Genomic DNA, 20,745 nt, shown 5'->3' on the forward strand with positions numbered 1-20,745 from the left:
GGCACCTGGGTGGCTCAGTCGGTTGGGCATCCAATGCTTGGTTTCAGCTTGAGTCGTGATCTCAGGGCGGTGGGATCAAGTCCCCTGTCGGACTCCGCTCAGCGCAGAGTCTGCTTGAGATCCTCTCTCCCTCTTCTTCTGCCCCTCTTCCCACTCACACTCTCCCTCTAATAAATAAATATTTTTTTTAAAAAGTCTCTTTCTTGGTTTGTCTCTTTTTCCTTCGCCCATTTGTGTCTTAATTCCACATGTAAGTGAAATCGTATGATATTTGTCTTTCTCTGGCTGACTTATTCTGCTTTGTATTATACTCTCTAGCTCTATCCCCATGGGTGCAAATGGCAAGATTTCCTTTCTTTTTTATGGCTAATATTCCATTGTGTATGTGTGTGTACACACATTTTCTTTGTAAATTTATCTAATGATGAACATGTGGCCTACTTCCATATTTTGTCTATGGTAAGTAAAACTGTAGTAAACACAGGGGTGCATGTATCCATTTGAATTAATGTTTTAGAATTCTTTGGGTAAATATGCAGTAGTCCAATTACTGGATTGTAGGGTAGTACTATTTTTAACTTTTGGGGGAAACTATAGACGGTTTTCCACAGTGGCTGCTCCGGCTTGCATTCCCACCAACGGTGCAAGAGGGTTCCTTTATTCTCTGCATCTTCAACACGTTTCTTGGTTGTTGATTTTAGCCATTCGGACTAATGTTATACTAGTCTGAGGTGATATTTCATCGTAGTTTTGACTTGCATCGCCCTGATGATGAGTGATGCTGAGCACCTTTCATGTTGGCGATTTGGAGGTCTTTTTTGGGAGAAATGTCTGTTCATGTCTTCTGCCCACTTTGAGTTGGATTATTTGTTTTTTGGATGTTGAGTTCTATCAGTTTTTTATATATTTTGGATACTAACCCTTCATCAGATATGTCATTTGCAGATATCTTCTCCCATTCCGTAGGCTGCCTTTTAGTTTTGTTTCCTTTACTGTGCAGAAGCTTTTTATTTTGATGTAGTCTCAGTAGTTTATTTTTGTTTTTATTTCCCTTGCCTCAGGAGGCATATCTAGAAAACTGTTGCTATGGCCAATGTCAGAGAAATTACTGCCTGTGCCTTCTTGTAGGATTTTTATGGTTTCAGTTTTCACATGTAGGTTTCTAGTCCATTTTGAATTTATTTTTGTGTATAGTATAAGAAAGTGGTCCAGTTTTATTCTTCTGCATGTAGCTGTCCAGTTTTCCCAACACCATTTTTTGGAGACTTTTGCCAATTGCATCTTGTTTCCTGCTTTGTTGAAAACTGACCATGTAATTGTGGGTTTATTCCTGGGTTTTCTATCCTGTTCCCTTGATCTGTGTGTCTGTTTTTGTTCTAGTACCATACTGTTTTGATCACTACAAAGCTTTGTAATGTAACTTGAAATCTAGAATTGTGATGCCTCCACCTGTTTCTCTTTTTAAAGTTTGCTTTGGCTATTCAGGATCTTTTGTGGTTCCATACAAATTTTACAATTGTTTGTTCTCGTTCTGTGATTTTGATAGGGCCTGCATTAATCTGTAGATAGCTTTGGGTAGTATAGACATTTTAACAATAATTTTCTTTCCATCCATGAGCATGCACCGTCATTCCATTTCTTTGTGTCGTGTTCAATTTCTTTCATCAATGTTTTGTAGTTTTCAGTGTCCAGGCCTTTCACCTGTTTGGTTAAGGTTACTCCTAGGTATTTTATAATTTTGGGTGCAATCATAAATGGGATTGTTTTCTTAATTTCTCTTTCCCTGTTTCATTACGGGTGAATACAAATGCAACAGACTGCCCGCACACTGATTTTGTATCCTGCAGCTTCACTGAACTTATCAGTTCTAGCAGTTTTTTGATGGAATCCTTTGGGTTATCTATCATATCACGTCATCTGCAAACAGTGAAAGTTTTACTTCTTCCTTACTCGTCTGGATGCCTTTTATTTCTTTTTGTTGTCTGACTGCTGTGGCTAGGACTTCCAGAATGAATAAAAGTGGTGAGAGTGGGGTTGCCTGGGTGGCTCAGCTGGTTGAGCATCTGACTCCTGGCTTTGGCTCAGGTCGTGATCTTGGGGTCAGGAGGCTGAGTCCCACGAAGGGTTCCATGCTCAGCGTGGAGTCTGCTTGAGATTCTTTCCCTCACTCTCTGCGCTCCATTCCCCACCAATGACTCACAAACGTGCTCTGTCAAATAAATAAAACCTTTTTTAAAAAAAAATTTATTTGACAGAGAGCGAGCACAGGCAGGTAGAGCGAGAGAGGGAGAAGCAGGCTCCCCACTAAGCAGGGAGCCCAATGCGGGGCTCGATCCTAGGACCCTGGGATCACAACCCAAGCTGAAGTCAGACACTTAGCCAACTGAGCCGTCCAGGTGCCTCTAAATAAATAAAATCTTAAAAAAAGAAGAAAAAGTGGTGAGAGTGGACTTTGTTGTCCTGTTCCTGACTTTAGGGGAAAAGCTCTCAATTTTTCCCCATTGAGTGTGATATTTGCCGTGTGTTTTTCATATATGGCCTTTATTATGTTGAGGTATGTTCCCTGTAAACCTAGTTTGTTAGGGGTTTTTATCATGAATGAATTTTATACTTTGCAAATGCTTTTTTTGCATCTACTGAAAGATCATATGCTTTTTATACTTTCTTTTATGATGTATCACATTGATTAAAGAAACTCATCTTTTTATCAATGGTTTATCCAAACATTAAAATATACTTATAAAAGAATCCAGATTTTCAAAATTAAAGTTTAATGTCATTCCCCAAGAGATGAGAGTGTGGCTTATCATCATGTCATAAAAACTGTGGCTTCCATCCTGGGGCTCTCCCTGCTCTCTGCTGAGCTAGTTGCCTTGTTGTGAGCAGCCCTGTACAGACGCACATGTGGCAAGTAACCGAAGCCTCCAGTCAACAGCAGTGAGGCACTGAGACCTGCCAACAACCACCAAAATGATCAGGGAAGCAGATTTTTTGGGCAAGTCAAGCCTACAGGTCACTGCAGCCCCAGCTTGACTATAATCTCATGAGAGAACCTGGTCCCAAACCAACCAAATTTCTGCACAGCTTTTGAATACAGACATTGGTAGCCTTTGTTGCAGACTATCTTTCAAAGGTTTCCAAGGTGAATGGCGTTGGAATATAGACATACTGTCTCCCACTGGAGAAGGGGGCACACTGGTTTGCTGTGCAGTATAAGTATCTCCCCCCAGTAACAAAGGTTGGGCAGGTTTGGTTGCATACCCATAAAGATTAGATTCCTAAGCTTGAAGGTCCTTGGCTTTGATACACAGGCACAGCGTGTGGAGCGCCCACCTGGGCTTTCCTCCACATGGCCCTCGTGGGACGGAGGGTAGGAACCAGTATGGACACGAGCACACGCTGCTTGTCGTGCTGTGAGTAATAAAACCCTCTGTTTCTGACTCAGGAGTCTCACGTCTTCTGCAAGCATCTATGAAACTGGCTGGCTAACTTATCAGCTTGCAGGAAGAATAAAATCTCACAAATGCCTTGGTTCATGATAGATTTATCTTTAGCACCATGAAAAAGCACTCTTGTTTAGAGTGACTAGTTTGTTTTCATCTTATGAAAACTGTCAGTCTCACAACCACTGCATTTCCTTCCTTGCTTTGATGACTAAGAAACCCAGAGGAAAATCTACAACACTGTTAAATTGTACAGATATCTATTTATAAATCTTCATGTATTAGCCTTAATGTGACTTTTTTCTATAATTTCTTCATCTATTTGCCTATTATATTCTATGTACTTTACGTGTAAAATGTCTCAAGAATGTAAAGTGTTAGGATACAATTAACAGCTACTTATCATTCAGGATAAGCTCAAACAAGGCCCTCTTCTTGGAAACATTTCCTGATCTTCCCGGCTGAGGAAAAGCTCCTGTCCTGTACTTACGTACCTCTATAATGTCTCAGTATGCTCTGTTACAAAGAAGAATATTTTAATTATTCATTTTCTCATTTGTCTTTCCCAGGAGATTTTATTTTAAAGATTCTATTTTTTTAAGTAATCTCTACACCCAGCATAGGGCTTAATTCAAAACCCTAAGATTAAGAGTTGCACACTCCACCAAATGAGACAGCCAAGTGTCCCTTTCCCAGGAGATTTTAAACACTACAAGGAGAAAGACAGTATCCCTAACGCATAGTACCTGGATCACAGCAGGCAAACTAATAAATACATGAGAGAGAAAGCAGAGAACACAAGAGACACAGATGGGAGGGAGGTTGATTCTCTGCTCCTTGGTGTGAAGGAGAAACTAAAAAGGCTTTACCAGTTTAAGATGTGGGCTAACGTTAAATTCTGAGTTAATATTACACTATAACAGAAAAAGAGAGGAAGGCCCAGAAAGAAAAAGAGATAGCAAGAGGAAAATTACAACAGCAGGAAGGCATGTTCACAATAAAATAAATACTTCTGTTTGCTGCTAAGAAGAAAACAAGAAAAGCACGTTGGGATCAGACTATGAAGAGCCTTGAGAATTGTTCAAGTTCAGACTTTCATTATTAATATTGTGAACAAAATTTAGTAATACAGTGTATCCTTAGAAGATTTCCCTTTATTTCTCTTATGACCAGATGGGGAACTAGTAAACTAATAATTCAAATGTATCCCAAGTAATATCATATAAAAATACCACTAAGAGAATTGTGTGGTGGAAAAATTATACTTTTTATACTACAAAATTAAAAGGTACAGTACTTAAGACAAATTGGTAAGAAGGAAATTGAGCTGTGATAATATTTATAAGATCCTGAACACAGCCATCATGGGATTATAAACATTTAAGGGTTAAAGTCCACTAATAGCTCCATATATTTACAAAGCTGGAATGTGATTCTAGACAAAAATCAAATAGAGTAAGGATTTCATCTGCTTTTATGATCAATAACTAGGTTTCTTGTCACTTTAGTGCTATGATTTTGTAGCTACAGCAAAATTTTTCTAAAATATAGTGATGTTGACATTTCCACTTTGCTAGAAAAGACCCTCAAGGGGCATCTGACTGGCTTGTGAGGTTGTGAGTTCAAGCCCCACGCTGGGTGTATTGATTACTTAAAAATAAAATCTTAAAAAAAAAAAAAAAAAAAAAAAGGAATGACAGAGCCCACAGTGGACATGCAAATCCCACGGTGGGGCGTGGCCAACTCTCAAAGCCTAAATCTCTACAGTCTGTAGTCTGGAACACTCCAGAATCATTTCTTAATCCAGCAAGAATGGTTTAGACACAGTATTCTATAAATGCACCTTGGAGGTAGGAAGTCCTTAAAATGCACAGGAGTTAACATCAGATTATAAATGGTTAATGGATGTTTCCAAGAGACCAAGTACAGAGATTCACTTTGTAATTTGGGTCACAAACTTTTTTTCTCACACATACACATATAACAAGGGTGCAATTTCACTAAAAATATATTGTACACACCAATAACCCACAAATCTCAGAATTCACAGCTAAAGAGAGTTCACAGACACATCCCGTATCCATGACCAGTACTTTCTACTGTTTCTTACATACACAGCTCCAGACACAGACATTTATCTCTTCACTATCTTTAATAGGAGAATCTAAATCATCGCTCTATTAAATATGTTGTTACAAAATTTACCCTTAAATTGAAAAATACAGTCGACAGAAAGTAAACACTCATTCTTTAAAGTCCTTTTGAGTGTCTAGTTAATACACCTACTTAATAGTATGCTGTAAGATAAATACTCTAGAGGACTGATAGAGGAGTAATTTTTCGGGTATAATTTTGTCATTTAATGAAATCAGTCTTTATGTCTATCCCTCTGCATTAATTTTGGTTGTTTACAGTTCTTTCTTTTTTTAAAACAGTTTTCTCAGAGAAAAATACTCCCTCAAGACTTGCACGTACCTAACAATTTACGTGGGACCTTTATAACTGAAGGTCAATGTGACTGGATACAAAATACTTGGCTCAGAATTTCTTTCCTTCAGTATGTCAGATGCATTACGCTATTGTCTTTTGGTCTACAACGCTGATGTACAAAAGTCTGATCACAATCTGATTTTCCTCTGATAAGACATGTGGTCTTTCTGCCTAAAAATTTCATTACTACATCAAGCAGATTAAGGCTGCAGTGTTTATCGGAATTTTATGATTTTTCTAGCTTTTATATCTTATGTCTTGTTCTTAGCCTTCCCTTACTTGCTTTGTGGGCAAAGGAAGAGTAAATAGATACTATTTGAAATTCTGAAAGGGCATTTTCTCCCCTTTTAGTAAACATGAGCTTTAGTACAAGAACTTGGACATTATTCAGATGTACTCAAAGATTCTGGGCTCATTTCTTGGTTCTTAATTATGTTCTGGATAAGTTCAAATATAATACATTAAAATATGAACTGGGGAAACAATTGCTTTTGGAATGAGAAAGTCTTATTGGGGTAAAAGCAGAATTCAGAAATCGGAAGACAGGAAAAAATACTGAGATTTCTTTCAGTAACTAAGAAACTTTTCAAGCAAAAGTACGCTGAAAGCAGTTCCCTGGCTATTTGAAACCAAAGCCCATAATTATATGCAGTCAGATTATCAATACGTAACTGAAAGATTACACTCCTTCAAGAAGTCAAGGCCCACTGTTATTTTTGTCTCCTCCTGACCATAAGAGAGCAAGGAGATACCAAAGCGCACGGCAAGGTCGGACTCCACCACACGACTGTAGGCGTCTTCCCAAGCAGATGTTATATCTCACAAAAAATGAAGAATATATACATTGTGAATAATCCAAATTCTCAATTATTCTCAAGAAATTTTAAAAATGGGGAAAAGAACATAGTTCTTAGATTCAAAGCACTACAAATGCAGGAAGTAAAAGGTCTTCAACATATATATGGAAAACAGAACTTACTTTTGAGCCTCAATCTCAAACCCTATCTAGTTTTATAATCCAAAAGCAATGAATGCTTCCTAGTTTAATCATCACGAGAAAGCCTAACTCATGTACCAACTTGTGCATGCTCCTATATGAGGCACTCGACACAGCAACTTAGATACAGTTAGTGGGCTTCAGGCTTAGGACTTATAGTCTATGCCAAACAAAAAGAGTATTAAATGAATTTATGCTCTAAGAAAAGTAGTTAAATGATTACGCCAAAAAATAAATCTAGCTAAACATACATGGAAGGCTGCAATGTTCTTTCATTAAGTTCTTGTGACCTTCTTCCAACAAATCATCTTCTCCAAAAAAGGACACAAGACAATCTTCCAAACCACTTGCTCTTCTAGAACCCCGAAGTTGTATCATCAAGAAACGCACTCTACTTGTCTTCCTTGTGGATCTGACTGGCTTCCAAAATGCTCCTAGCCAAAAGAATGCAGCACGAGTGCCTGCGTGATTTCTGAGGCTAGGTTGTAAAAGGCAACACAGCTCTCACTTTGAAAGGTGGATGTCTGCTTTTGGAACTCTGAGTCACCAGGTAAGAAATCTGACTACTCTGAGGCTGCCATGCTGTGAGGAAGCCAAGCCACATGGAGGTGTTCCAGTTGGCAGTTCCAGTCTTCCAATCCTCTGTCCCAGCAGCCAGATACATGAGTAAGTAAGCTTCCAGATGATTCTAGTCCCCAGCCCATCGAGTTACTTCAAGCCTTTGAGATGTCTCAGCTGAAGCCACAGACATCATGAGGCAGAGGCAAACCATACTAGTTTTGCCCTTTCTAAATTCCTGATCCATAAAATCATAAGCGAAATTAAAAGTTGGCATAAGGCTGCCAATAGTAACCAGTCACTATTCTGCTCGCCACAACAGCTATGTAAAACCTCCCTATTCTGCAAGAAAGATGTGACCTCAACCTCTCCAAGACTACTATCTCCAAAATTCAATAGTCCTTCAGAAAATAAAAATCAGGGGCACCCGGATGGCTCAGTTAGAAAAACCTGAGACTCTTGATCTCAGGGTTATGAGTTTGAGCCCCATGATGGGTGTAGAGATTACTTAAAAGTAAAATCTTTTTAAAAAATCAGTATCAAAATCACAATGAGATTCTACTTCAGTACCACCAGCATGGCTAAGAAAGAATAAGTATTGGCAAGGATATGGAAAACCTGTAAACGTCATACACTGCTGGTGGGAATACACAGTGATGAGTAGCTTCTTCAGAAAAAGAGTCTGGCAATTCCTCAAGATACTTTACATGGAGTTACAATATGACCCAAAAACAATTCCACTCCTAGGCATACCCAAGAAAATGAAAACAGGCCCCCTTAAACACTCATATACAAATACACACACACACACACAGAGTAGCATATTAATAGTCAAAAAAATTAGAAACCAAATGTAAATCAACTGATAGACAAACAAAATGTAATATATCTCAACCACAGAATATTACAGTATAAAAAGGTATAAGGTAATAACACATGCTACAACATGGATCAAAGTTAAAAAGATGCTAAGTACGCCAGCTAAAAAAGACTACATACCGTAGGACTCTATTTACATGAAATGTCCAGAATAAGCAAATTCATAGAGAAAGAAAGCAGATTAGTGGTTGCCAAGGACTAGGAAGAAATGGGATGAGGACTGACTGCTAATGAACATTTTTCTTTTTTGGGGTGATGAAAATGTTCTGGAATTAGTGCTAATAGTTGCCCAATCCGTAAATATACTGAAAACCAATGAACTGTAGCCTTTAGAGTGGCTAGTTTTATGTAAGTATTCCCCCGTTTCCCGTAGTTTCAGTTGGCATGGTCAGCTGCATTCTGGAAGCAGGTGATCCTCCTCCTGGCGTATCACCAGAAGGTCAACAATAGCCTAACACGAGGTCACAATGTCTACATCACTTCCCTCACTTAATCTCATCTAGCAGGCATTTGTTTAAAAGAGATTTTATTTATTTATTTGACAGAGACAGCACAAGCAGGGGGAGAAGGAGAGGGAGAAGCAGACTCCCACTGAGCAGGGAGCCTGACACGGGGCTCGACGCCAGGACCCCGGGATCATGACCGGAGCTGAAGGCAGACGCTTAACCGACTGAGCCACCGAGGCGTTTTGTCATCTCACATCACCACAAAAACAAGAAGGGTGAGTACAGAACAGTAAGACATTCTGAGAGAGAGAGAGACCACATAACTTTTACTACAGTATATTATTATAATTGTTCTATTTTATTATTGTTGTTAATCTCTTCACTGTGCCTATTTATAACTTAAACTTCATCACAAGCATGTATGTATAGGAAGAAACCTGTATCTCTGGGCTTTGCTACTACGTGCAGCTTCAGGCATTCAGGGCGGTACTGGAACATCACTGTAGTGGACTGGGGTGAGGGAGCTATTGTAATCAATACAGAAAACGGCATGAGGGGAAAAAAAAACAGCAAGTTTTCAAGTACTGCTAGTCAATACAAAGTAGAAAAAAGAAGAAAAAAAACTTCAACAAAATCTAAAACTCCTTTACTTCATTTCAATCTTCAATTCTACGTTGAAACAGGATCCAGTACAGATAAGTACGAAAATCATTCTACCCAATGCATTCTACGATCCAGAATATCAGTGCTAAGAAGGAGAGGGATCTGGATAAGAACTCTTAAGAATACAGTTCTTTTTTATAATAGCCTCAAGAGAGAAATAAAAAAATACAGGCAACTCTATTGTAAACTTCGAAGTTGCTAAGAGACGAGACTGTAATCGTTCCCACTACAAAAAGGAAATAATTATGGGACATGACAGAAGTGTTATCTAGCACTAAGGTGGCAATCATAGTACAATACATCAATGCCTCAAATCAACACCTTAATGACACAATGTACATCTACACTTACAAAATGTCATATGTCGATTATATCTTAGTAAAAATAAATTTGAAAAAAGAGAAAAATTATTTTAAAACTTGTCTCATTACTAGGTTCTGTTTGTAAATGTTTTTAAAATCCTAATTTAGGTCCCAAATAACAATCAAACATGCTTGGGGCCCACCGAGAGAACTGGTAGACAGCCCCAAAGAGCCAGAGTGTTTCAGTTTTGGCCAAAGAAGGAAGGTGTGGAGTGAGGCGGCGCAGGCACCGCTGTGCAGACCCCTGCTGGACGAAGCAGAGGCAGAGGAGGCATTTGGGCTGGGCTCTGGCACCAAGCACAGCGGGGACAGCCCCGGCAGCGTGGCCAAAAGCAATCTTTCAGCGGGTACCGTCAGCACCCGGGGCAGCGAAGAGCAGGGAGGAAGCCCACGGCAGACAGCACGTGGTGGCTCTGGCCCAGATGCCGTGCCACCCACCTCTGAGGATGTGCAGACCCAAAAAAGGGCCAACGACGCCGGGGACTGACAGGAACCACGGACATTTACAAGGCAATTAAGACCCTTCTACCCCCAAAAATGGAAAATTCCGGTTACACAACTGAATACATACAGGATTTTTTGATTAAAACTAACAGAGCTGCTGTCTGCTCAGTTCCTCAATCTGCTCCATGTCAAGCTGAACCCCAATCTCTGGCTGCTCTCCGACCTCCCTGACTGCTCTGTTCCTCTCAACTTGTTCTTTCTCCTCCTGTATTCCACTGGATCTCCCGAAGGCCTGTCAGTGAACAGCCTTCTGCATCTTTATTCACTTAACACCTCTGACAGGATTTGTTTTCCTAACAAATCTGTAGTGCCTGTGTAACGTCTGGGAATGGTCCACAAGAACACCTCCACTTCTCAGAGAACTGCAGAGCTGAGGCACCCCAAAGACCTCACCGCGGACACCAACTCAAGTGCGCAGATCCACACACAAGCTCAGCTTCGACAGCTGATCATCTGTAAGAAGAACTCACAGAACTCCCCAAAGGCCGCTATTCTCATGAGCACATTTTACTACAAACATAAGGGCCACAGATTACAGGCAATCAAGGGAAGAGATGTAGGGGCAGGATCGAGAAGGGTCCCAAATGCAGAGCATCCAGGAGTCCTCTTTCCATGGAGTTAAATCAAGACTTGGACACTTAACCAACAGAGGCACCCAGGCGCCCCTGGGCAGTGTTAAATTCTTTACAACACCATTTGCTAGCTGCTCTTCTGAGCCCCAGGTTCCTATTTCTAGCTGTCTTTTTGTTATCTACACCAGTTTCTTTAAACTAAATGAATAAAGTCAAACTCAAAATTTCCCCAGACCAACTGTGATTTCCCTGTTCCTGTTAATAGTGCCAAATCCACTTCTTTCCAATAAGGAATTGAGGCAGTTCATAAAACCACAATAAAAGATACAAAATTAGAAGGAAATTGGGGCAAAGAAAAAATAGCCCAGAAAAAAAAATAAAATAGAATAATGCTGCAGTGAAGTTAGGACACAGAATGCAATGCTGGAAATTCTTGCTCACTTGTTAACAGGAGGGCTGCACATTTGGCTCTGAGTTTTTTTTTTTTTAAAGATTTTATTTATTTATTCGACAGAGATAGAGACAGCCAGCGAGAGAGGGAACACAAGCAGGGAGAGTGGGAGAGGAAGAAGCAGGCTCATAGCGGAGGAGCCTGATGTGGGGCTCGATCCCATAATGCCGGGATCACGCCCTGAGCCGAAGGCAGACGCTCAACCGCTGTGCCACCCAGGTGCCCCATGGCTCTGAGTTCTTTAATAGCCAAATAACATCCTAAACAAAGAAGAAATGGCAAGCAGATTCAAAATTCACAGAGTCCTTTTAAAAAAAATGATGTCCAGGGGCACCTGGGTGGCACAGCGGTTAAGCGTCTGCCTTTGGCTCAGGGCGTGATCCCGGCGATCTGGGATCGAGCCCCACATCAGGCTCCTCTGCTATGAGCCTGCTTCTTCCTCTCCCACTCCCCCTGCTTGTGTTCCCTCTCTCGCTGGCTGTCTCTCTATCTCTGTCGAATAAATAAATAAAATCTTAAAAAAAAAAAAAAATGATGCCCAGAATGCACTGCTCTTCTTCCAGTCGCCCCACAGTTCAAGACCTGGAAGGTTTTCATCGCTGTTCTCTATATTCAGTCTTTTGACAAACACAGAGATGCTTCCTCCGTGATGCTGCTTCTTTTTCTGACCTCTCCATTGTATGTATCTTCTCTCTCTAATCATTCAAGATTTACAAATTAATCTTTCTTAACTACAGCCATTCCCTGTTCAAAATCTACAACGGTTCCTAAGTTTTTCTTTTTTAAACACTTTTTTTTTCTATTTACAAAGAAGTGTACACTTAGTACAGAAAATCAAGAAAAATTCAGACGAAGAGGTAACACACACACACACACACACACACACACACACACACACACACACCAGAAATCCTATAAACCCACATATAACTAGGTACGGCAACCATTTTTAAAACTGAGGTAAAATTGGGACGTCTGGGTGGCTCAGTCAGTTAAGCATCTGCCTTCGGCTCGGGTCATGATCCCAGGGTTCTGGGATCAAGTCCCCCCCAGGCTCCTTGTTCAGTGAGGGGCATGCTTCTCCCTCTGCCTGCTACTCCCCCACTTGTGCTCTCTCTCTCTCATCCTCTCTGACAAAAATAATAATAAATAGATAAATAAATAAAGGTAAAATTTACTTACAATGGAAGTCAAACATCTTATGTACACAATTCCCTGATATTTGACAAACGTTTACACCCTAATCAATATAAAGAATATTTCTTCAAAACCTCACGAAACTTATGTTTGCTCTCTCAGTCACGTTCTTTGTCAGCTATCCATGTAACCAATATTTTCCCCTAGTCTGAGGCTGGTCTTTTCATTTTTACAAGTACCTTTTAATCTGCAAATATTTTTTATTTTGATGAAATCAAATTTATTAATTTTTATTTTGTAGTTAATACTTCCTGCATACTAAGAAGTCTTCCCTTACTGCAAGTTTGTGAAGATATCCTCCTACTTTTTTTCTTTTTATAAGCTTTATACTTTTAGCTTTACTTAAATCTATGATCCATCACAGCCTGTAAAGAGAGCTAAAAAGTATCTACACATTTACTGTAAGATCAGAAACAATAAACGATGTCCACTCTTACCACTTGTATTCAACCTCAGGCAGGGAACAAGGAAGCAAGAAAGAGAAATAAAATGCATAAAGAATGCTGAGGAAAACAAGTATCTGCATGGTACTTGTGATACGATAAATGACCCGTGCGCAGAAAATCCCAAGAAATCTATATACACACACGAACTATTCTGTGTTCCTTCAAGTTTTGTTTTCAATATACATTAGTAACTGGTGTTTTAACTTACTTTATGTACAGATTTCTTATCCTCATCTTTGTCCTCTACACAATGCTCCCAAACTCCTCTTCAACCTAATCTACGCATCAGCGTTCAGCTTGCCATGGGCGAGGAAAACAAGGGGCCTCAGCGCTTCCCAGAAACGCCAGTCCCAGCCTCCAGGGCTGAGTCAGAGAAAGTGTCTTGTAACAATTGTGTCCAATGATTCTCCAGCGGTAAGGCCCCCTTTACATTTTCTAGGAAGTCTTTTACCTCTAACCAAATACGTCAAACCTCTAAAAGCTCTCACCAATCTTTTCTTTCTTAACCACACAGTAAAGGTGAAAAAGGCTATTTAAGGAGCTTCTCGATGTGGTCTCCTCAGTCACTATACAACAAGCCACACATTACTCTACTAGGTGCCAGGGATGGACTGCGAAGGCAAGGCCGGCGGAAGGCTCTGGTGCTGACTGGCTTCTGTTTACACTAGCAGCAAAGTCATGCGCCCACGAACTCCTGGAGAGTGGGGGCTGGTTTCCAATTCACCTTTATAGCCCCTGAAGTAGAACACTCTACACAGCGTAAGGCTCAGAGAATTGAACCGTCGTGCTAACTAACGCTTAGTGATCGACAACCCTCGGCAGTGGCGATCTGCGGCATCAGCAGGCCTATCGGGTGTCAGACTCTCCTCAGTCCCCACGAAAGAAATGTACTGAGGACTTCTGTAATTAACTCAGGAGCCTCTCTTACTTTGCTCACATAGGTAAGCAGAGTTTCTTTTTAAGGCTTCAGGTAAACCAAATTAAACCAAATAATTTTTAAAACATATGCAAACATGGTAAGATTAAGTATGTGCACAGCATTAGTGGTTTTAAGGAAAATAACCGAGTGAATAAAGGTGATCTTTTTTATACCCCCCCCCCAAAAAGGAAAAAAGCAAACTAAAGACTACACTTCTATGAAATACAAGCTGTACGACATTGGTTTCTAAGGCAACCCTCTGTAAGGTGTACTGCTTTCTTATTTTGAGAAAAGCTGAAGCTATAATAGTCCCAAGGCATAGACTGTCGAGAGAAACAAGGACAATGAGAACGAATAACCACCAACATTAAATTTTTAGAGTTATTAAAGTTCAGCCAGTCTAAACTGTTCATAGATGGAAAGGCCATTTGTGTGTAAAAAAGTCATCAGACATTTTTCTAGTGTGTGAGTATTTATATTGTTTATCCTATGTTTTGAAGAAAATATTCCTAAGTTTCAAAAGAAACAAACTGGATGCCACTCAAACAAGGATAATAAGTAAGACCTCTGGAGCATTACGGATAATTTAAAAAAGATCTAGGGAAGAAATGAAAGATCTGTATTCTGACTCGTGGCCCCTTCACGGCATGTCAACCTCCTCACTCTTGACATGCCTTCTGAGACACACAGGAAACATCAGTGTCGTTTGTCCCTTAGCTGTAACTAAACACTAGAGACAATTCCTTCATCCAACCAAAAATATTTATTGCACTGTGGAGAGTACAAATGCAGTGGGGTTGACAGAATACACAGCCCTTGGCCACAGGGAATCTTCCAGACTGAGGAGGAGATCACAAATGAACACAAAAAGAAATGTGTAATCCCCACCCTGGTGACTGCTGGGGGGTGGGAGGTCGTGGCAGCTGCTCTTCTGAGGGGCAGAGGGAGGGGCCTAATGAAGATGCGACTAAGGGTTCAAAGAAGGCCTTTCTGAGGAAATGACGCATGCTCACCAAGTCAGACCACAAGTGTTGAAATTGATGTCTCCAGAAACAATACAGGTGATGAAACTGTACAAGGTGCCAACTTACTGAAGAACGACTTAGGGGAGCCAACCAAACCGGGATCTCCAAGGAGGAGGTGCAGGCAGGATGATCTAACAAAACAAGGTTCCAACTGTCACCACTGACCAGTCCTCGTGGCAAATATGTGCTGAGGGTTGGAAAAACGTTTAGACACAAGGTAGTTCGAAGCAGTTAACGCCCCTTCCACAGCGCCTCAGTCACCTCGAATGAGTGAACAGAAGCCCCCTCTTTGTGCTGGCTTTGGAGTTTAGAGGCATGCACATACCTTAGCCAAGCCTGACGAGGCTCTGAAACACGTGGGTGTCCGGGTCGGCCTCGCTGGGATCCCAGGTCAGGAGTTCCAGCCCAGCCCAGGAGCGGCCAGCAGCCACCCCTGGCCATTCTGAGACAGGCGGTGCCGAGTCACACTCTGAAGACCCACCTAGCACTGCAATCTCCCCACAGGACAAGGTTCTACTCTGGCGAAGAGGCTTTATGCTCAAACTCACGAACCGCGTGCACATTGCGCAAGGGCCTCACGGAAGTGTCTGCTCATTGGCTCACCCTGTGCCTGACCTTTGTTATCTCCCGGGCTTGGAAGGAGGAATCTGAACAAACTGCCCAGTCTCACCCGAGACAACTGACCAGAGGTGACATCACAATGAGACAGGGAGAGAGAGGCCATGTGACACAGCTCTCCCTCCAGAGGCCAGGGCAACAAGCCCGGCACGGCGAGGCAGAGAAGACCCCACGGGGGCCGCACGAAGGGCACCAGCATGAAAGCACAGGTGGGAACAAACCTGGGAGGAGAATGAAGGAACAAGGACAGGACAGAAGAAAATAAAATTCACATTTCTTAAGCACCTTCTACGTACCAGGGAATATGGCACATACTTCGTTTATCTGTTACATTTTCATCCTTATAAAATCTTACGTGGTACGATGTGGTTGTATATTATACCACACAGAGAGAGATCCTCTATCACAGATGAAGGAGCTTGTCTGAGGACACAGAACTGGGAAGCCGGATTTTGACCCCAGGACTCAGACACCAAAGTCCATAGTCCTCCTGGGTCTGGTGGGAGAACGAAAAGTAAGATGAGTGGGAACAAGCTGGCTATGAAGAAAGAGAATGCACAGCCAAGTAGAAAGGAGCAATGAAGAATGCTTAAGCAATATTAGAACTTTAAATAGTGGCCTTTGTGCTCAAGTAGCTGAGGTTTCCTATGTTTTCGAAAGGGGAAAGACTTGTTAAGAGATAAAAAGGAACCAGGAGGGCAGAGACCCAGAGGCTTACCACAGCTCTTGTGGGGTGCTGAGAGTCCAGGTGACTCTGCTCACTCGGCCCTCAACGTACCTGTTTCCTAAGGTGAACAAATACTTCTTTTGTGAAGAGATAACACAGGTAGTGTGTTTTGTTGTTGGTGTTTTATTTTACTTTGTGGATACTAAGATGTGGTTGGGAGGGCAGAGGTTTTCTAGAAATGGAGTCAAAGAAAACAGAAGGGACAGAAGACAGACAAGACACCTCCCCACACTAAGTAAAACCCACCCCTAAACTGCAAAAGCCAACCCTCCCTATCCCCCTGCCCGAAAAATTCAGTCCAGTCATGAGACAGGGTGGGGCAACAAAGGCTTTCTGTGCGCAGGCTAGGTAAGAGCAGAGGGGAGAGATGCCCTTCACCGCAGTGACAGCGGCCGGTGATTCATCAAATAATTGAATGTAATGAGGATAATGAGAGCCTACCCTCTTACTGTCCAAGAAAGAAAGAAAGAAATCCAGAAATCCAGAAAGGGAGAAAACTGGGCTGAATGCCCTGGTATTATAGATATCTGGTTAAATTCACGTATTTTAATATATGCAGAAGTAAAAATAGAAATAAGCATAAATACATAAACATAAAAGGTGTGTGTATCTCTAACCCTATGTATCCCTAACCCTATGCTAAGAGATCTACAAGCACTGACACCCGAACAATGATAATCACATCCAATGCCCAGATCTTGTTTTCTAAAAATCCTATCCCCCACTAAAAGGAACCAGGGATCCTTGTAGAAAAGACTGGATTCCAGGCTGTAGGGAAAATACAAGATGAGCCTGGAACAATTTACTGTACTTGAAAGTAAGTGTTCAAAGAATGACAAGGACATCTAGAAAGAGCAAAGAATCAACCTGAAGGAACTCCTAATGGCCAAACGTGGGATAAGCCAAGCATCAAAACAAATAAGGAGAGGAACTGATTAGAACTCACTGAATAAAAGGGAAATTCGTGAATGAGTCCATCTGAGATAGCTAGAAAGACAAGACAGGGACATGGATGGAAGGAATGGGTGGGAGACAGGAAGAGAAAGACAGGAGAGAGAGAAGGAAATACACTCACTGACAAGGGGCTACGGATAGTCTCAAAGAAGTAGCTCTCAACAGACTATTTATTACCAGGGGGAAAAGACTAACTTCACAGTACAGATTATCTGGCAGACACCACCCCGAACAAAGTGACTGACATCAACTGTAATGGTATAAAACAAAACCATGCACTACCTGATAAAATAAGGTGCTAAGAGAACACTTCTCACAGAGCAACACTTTTTTGTTTTTTGGGTTTTTTTGAAAATTTTATTCATTTACTGGACAGAGCGATAGAACACAAGCAGGGAGAGCAGCAGAGGGAGAGGGAGAAGCAGGCTCCCCGCTGAGCAGGGAGCCCTCCGCTCTATCCCAGGACCCCGGGAGCATGGCCCAAGCCAAAGACAGACGCCTAACTGACTGAGCCACCCAGGCGCCCCACAACACTTTTTTGATATTCCAAATTAAGAAACATTGGGGGGGGGGGACACCTGGCTGGCTTAGTCGGGAGAACATGCCACTCTTATTCTCAGGGTTATGAGTTAGAGCCCCACCTTGGGGATAGAGATTACTTTAAAAAAACAAACAAAATCTACAAAATAGAACAGTTTACCAAATTAAGAAACATTATACAAAATAATTGGCCTACAATCTTCAAAAATGTCAGTCATGAAAGACAAGAAAAGACTAAGGAACTGTTCCAGATTAAAGAAAGAAGTGTTAACAAAGAAAAAAGCAAGCCCAACAAGTCATCTGCCCCCCAACATGACAAACCAAGACTTAATTATAGTTTCAACCTACCCCAGGAATGTGACCTTTTAAAAGTCAACCAGAAGTTTCCTGATAAGCACAAGTGAGGTAATCTCCATGATAAAAATCCTGCCCCTCTCTCCCCGTCAAAGGAAGATGTCCTGGCATGAAATAATCCTTTCTGTTGCTAGTAACTCCAAGCCTCACTCTCTTTCCCAAAGAAAGCTCTCATTTTTCACAACTCCGAGGAGTGTCTCCACTTGCTGGATACAGACGTCTGATTCATGAAATGCTTAATATAAATAAAGCCAATTAGATCTCCAAATCTTCTCGGTTGAATTTTGTTTTTTAACACAAGAAAACAAAATGTAACATGATTCTAAGAAGGACTGGTCTCATATTAAGGACAATATTGGCAACTGGCAAAACCTGAATGGAGTCTGAGGAAAGAATGGCAGAACTACTACAATGTTAACTTCTTGATCTTGATGGTTGCATTGTACTTACAAAAAAGAATGTACCTGATTGTGGGCAAAATACACTAAATAACTCAGGAGTGAATAAGCAACATGTTGGAAACTTAAACTCTATTCATGGCTGGAGGGTGGGAGTGGGGCACAGTTCTTGTCCCAGACATTCCCATTCAGTTCCAGACTCCCTGGATGTATTTACGTCGGTTACCTTAGACAAAGAGTTCTGATCTATATACAAAATTCACAGAGTAAAGCATCTGTTACGTGTAATGCTGACTAGAAGCACAAGTGACTTACCAAAGTCAGGAATTAGAGAGAGAGAGAGAGAACGAACCTCGTGTATCTCATATGCTTTAGTGAGGCTGACTTCAATACTCTAAGACGTTTAGAGTTCAGTAAATGTTACCTAAAATCAGCCCTGACTATGAAATCCTTCATTCACAGCCCTGTATTTCGGTCTGAGGTGTCCGCTGCGCGGATCTACGAGATAATAAAGGGATAAATTAGAGTTCTGGTTACATCTCCTGACCCACATACTGAAGAGCCAGATGTGAGGCCAAGGGTTCTCATTCCAGCATGGTGGAGTCCATGTGCTAAAAAGAAATGTTCCTACAGAACCACCCTAATGCTTTGGCCTCACAGCAGTAAAATCGAAAGACAACTGTCCGCATCTCCTTTTCAAACAACTTCATTTCTGAACCAAGAAATGCAGAGTAGGAGGGAGGATATAAAACCTCTTCTTTTCACCTTTCCACAGACTCTGTTATATTCCATATTAGATGGCAAAGACCTCTGGGGTCATAATCACTCCTCATAAAAATGCTGAAGATCTACATTCCTTTTTCTAAAGAAAACAGATTCCATGTGTAGAAACCCATACCTATGGAACAATCAGGTTAGAGTGGAAGATTAGTTGTTAAACTTTTACAGCAGAACATAATTTTCTCTTCCTCTTAATAGGTGACTAAAGAGTACAATGTATCATAACCAATACACGAATGGCCTGCGATCACTAGGTAAGTTCATCCAGACACTCCAGAGCCAGGGATTCATTAATGCTGTATGGCCTGTACAGGCATCCATCTTCTGCCATCTGTCATTACTCTGTACAGAATCTGATTTACATTTAACTTAATCTGTAGCAAATCAGTGTTTCATCAAATGTTCAGAAGCTCAGACTACCAGACTGTGATAATTTTCTACCAGAGAGAGTGAAACTACAGATGAGTAAGTTAAGTAAAAAGAGGAGTCAAATGGACACAGCAACTTCCCTTTCTCCTGCATTCTCAGAGTCCAGTCTACACCAAGTATAGAGTCTGCATCACGCTGTTCTGAAAACTGATCAAACAACACGCTTGCCTTTTAGGAGTTTAACTCTGTGTTCCTGATCTTTAGAAAGCATCAATACAGGAACACTTCGCTTGAGTAATTTTTTTTTTTAAGATTTTATTTATTTGCCAGAGACAGAGAGAGAGAGAGAACTCGCGCGGGCACAAGCAGGGGGAGCTGCAGGCAGAGGGAGAAGCAGGCTCCCTGCTGAGCGAGGAGCCAGATGCGAGACTCAATCCCTAGGACCCCGGGATCATGAACTGAGCCGAAGGCAGACACTTAACTGACTGAGCCACCCAGGCGCCCCTCACTTAAGTAATTTCTGTGTATTCTGTGAAATCACAGCTAAAAACCTAATCCACTGTGTCACACAATGGCAGAACCCACAGAATGTCTTTTTCGTTAAGCACAATGCCAGGAAAAAGTCTGTTTCTGTAAACAAATGAGCAGGCTCTCTTTCCATGGACAATGAGTACTATGTAATTCAATGCCATACAGAGAAAGGGCTAGTTCCTTGTTAGTCTCAGCAGCCTGAAAACTTAAAGTCAAATGTCTTGCACGCCAGTTAAACTGGTTCGCCTCAGGAGCCTAGTAACTTCAAGTCTCTAGGCTCTCCTTAGATGGTTTATCGTGTTTTTATCTTTAATTGTTGTTTAATACTACGTTTAATTCTATTAGATTTAAATCCTCTGGGAAGTACTCAGAGTATGTACGTACATATGTATGTATTTTCTACCTCTTATAGTTTTTCCTTCTGATATCGCTTACATTTTTGGGTAGCATTCTATATTTAACGACCTAGAACTTTAAAATGATACTGACACTAAGAGGTTAGTAAGGACCAAGCGATCTGCA

At 41.2% G+C, this 20,745-nt stretch overlaps 1 protein-coding gene across 9 annotated transcripts in view; it reads right to left on the reverse strand.

Moving 5' to 3' along the window:
- SRPK2 (SRSF protein kinase 2) overlaps nucleotides 1-20,745 on the reverse strand; it is a 228,543-nt gene that overhangs the window by 52,474 nt on the left and 155,324 nt on the right. Inside the window, exon 1 of one of the 9 annotated variants that reach the window (XM_045793439.2) lies at nucleotides 20,713-20,736. The exons of 7 other annotated variants lie outside the window; for them this stretch is intronic. Coding sequence is in view for 1 of the 2 variants with exons in the window: in XM_087861170.1 (XP_087717296.1) it covers nucleotides 7,182-7,308 (127 nt within the window). In the remaining variant the exon portion in view is untranslated. Of the gene's footprint in view, nucleotides 1-7,181; nucleotides 11,384-20,712; nucleotides 20,737-20,745 lie in introns of those variants that run through there. One more of the 9 variants, XM_087861170.1, reaches the window with a different exon arrangement.

This window comes from Ursus americanus, chromosome 3, assembly GCF_024610735.1.
Source record: "Ursus americanus isolate L20-20 chromosome 3, mUrsAme1.1.p, whole genome shotgun sequence".
In the NCBI taxonomy this organism is placed as follows: domain Eukaryota; kingdom Metazoa; phylum Chordata; class Mammalia; order Carnivora; family Ursidae; genus Ursus; species Ursus americanus.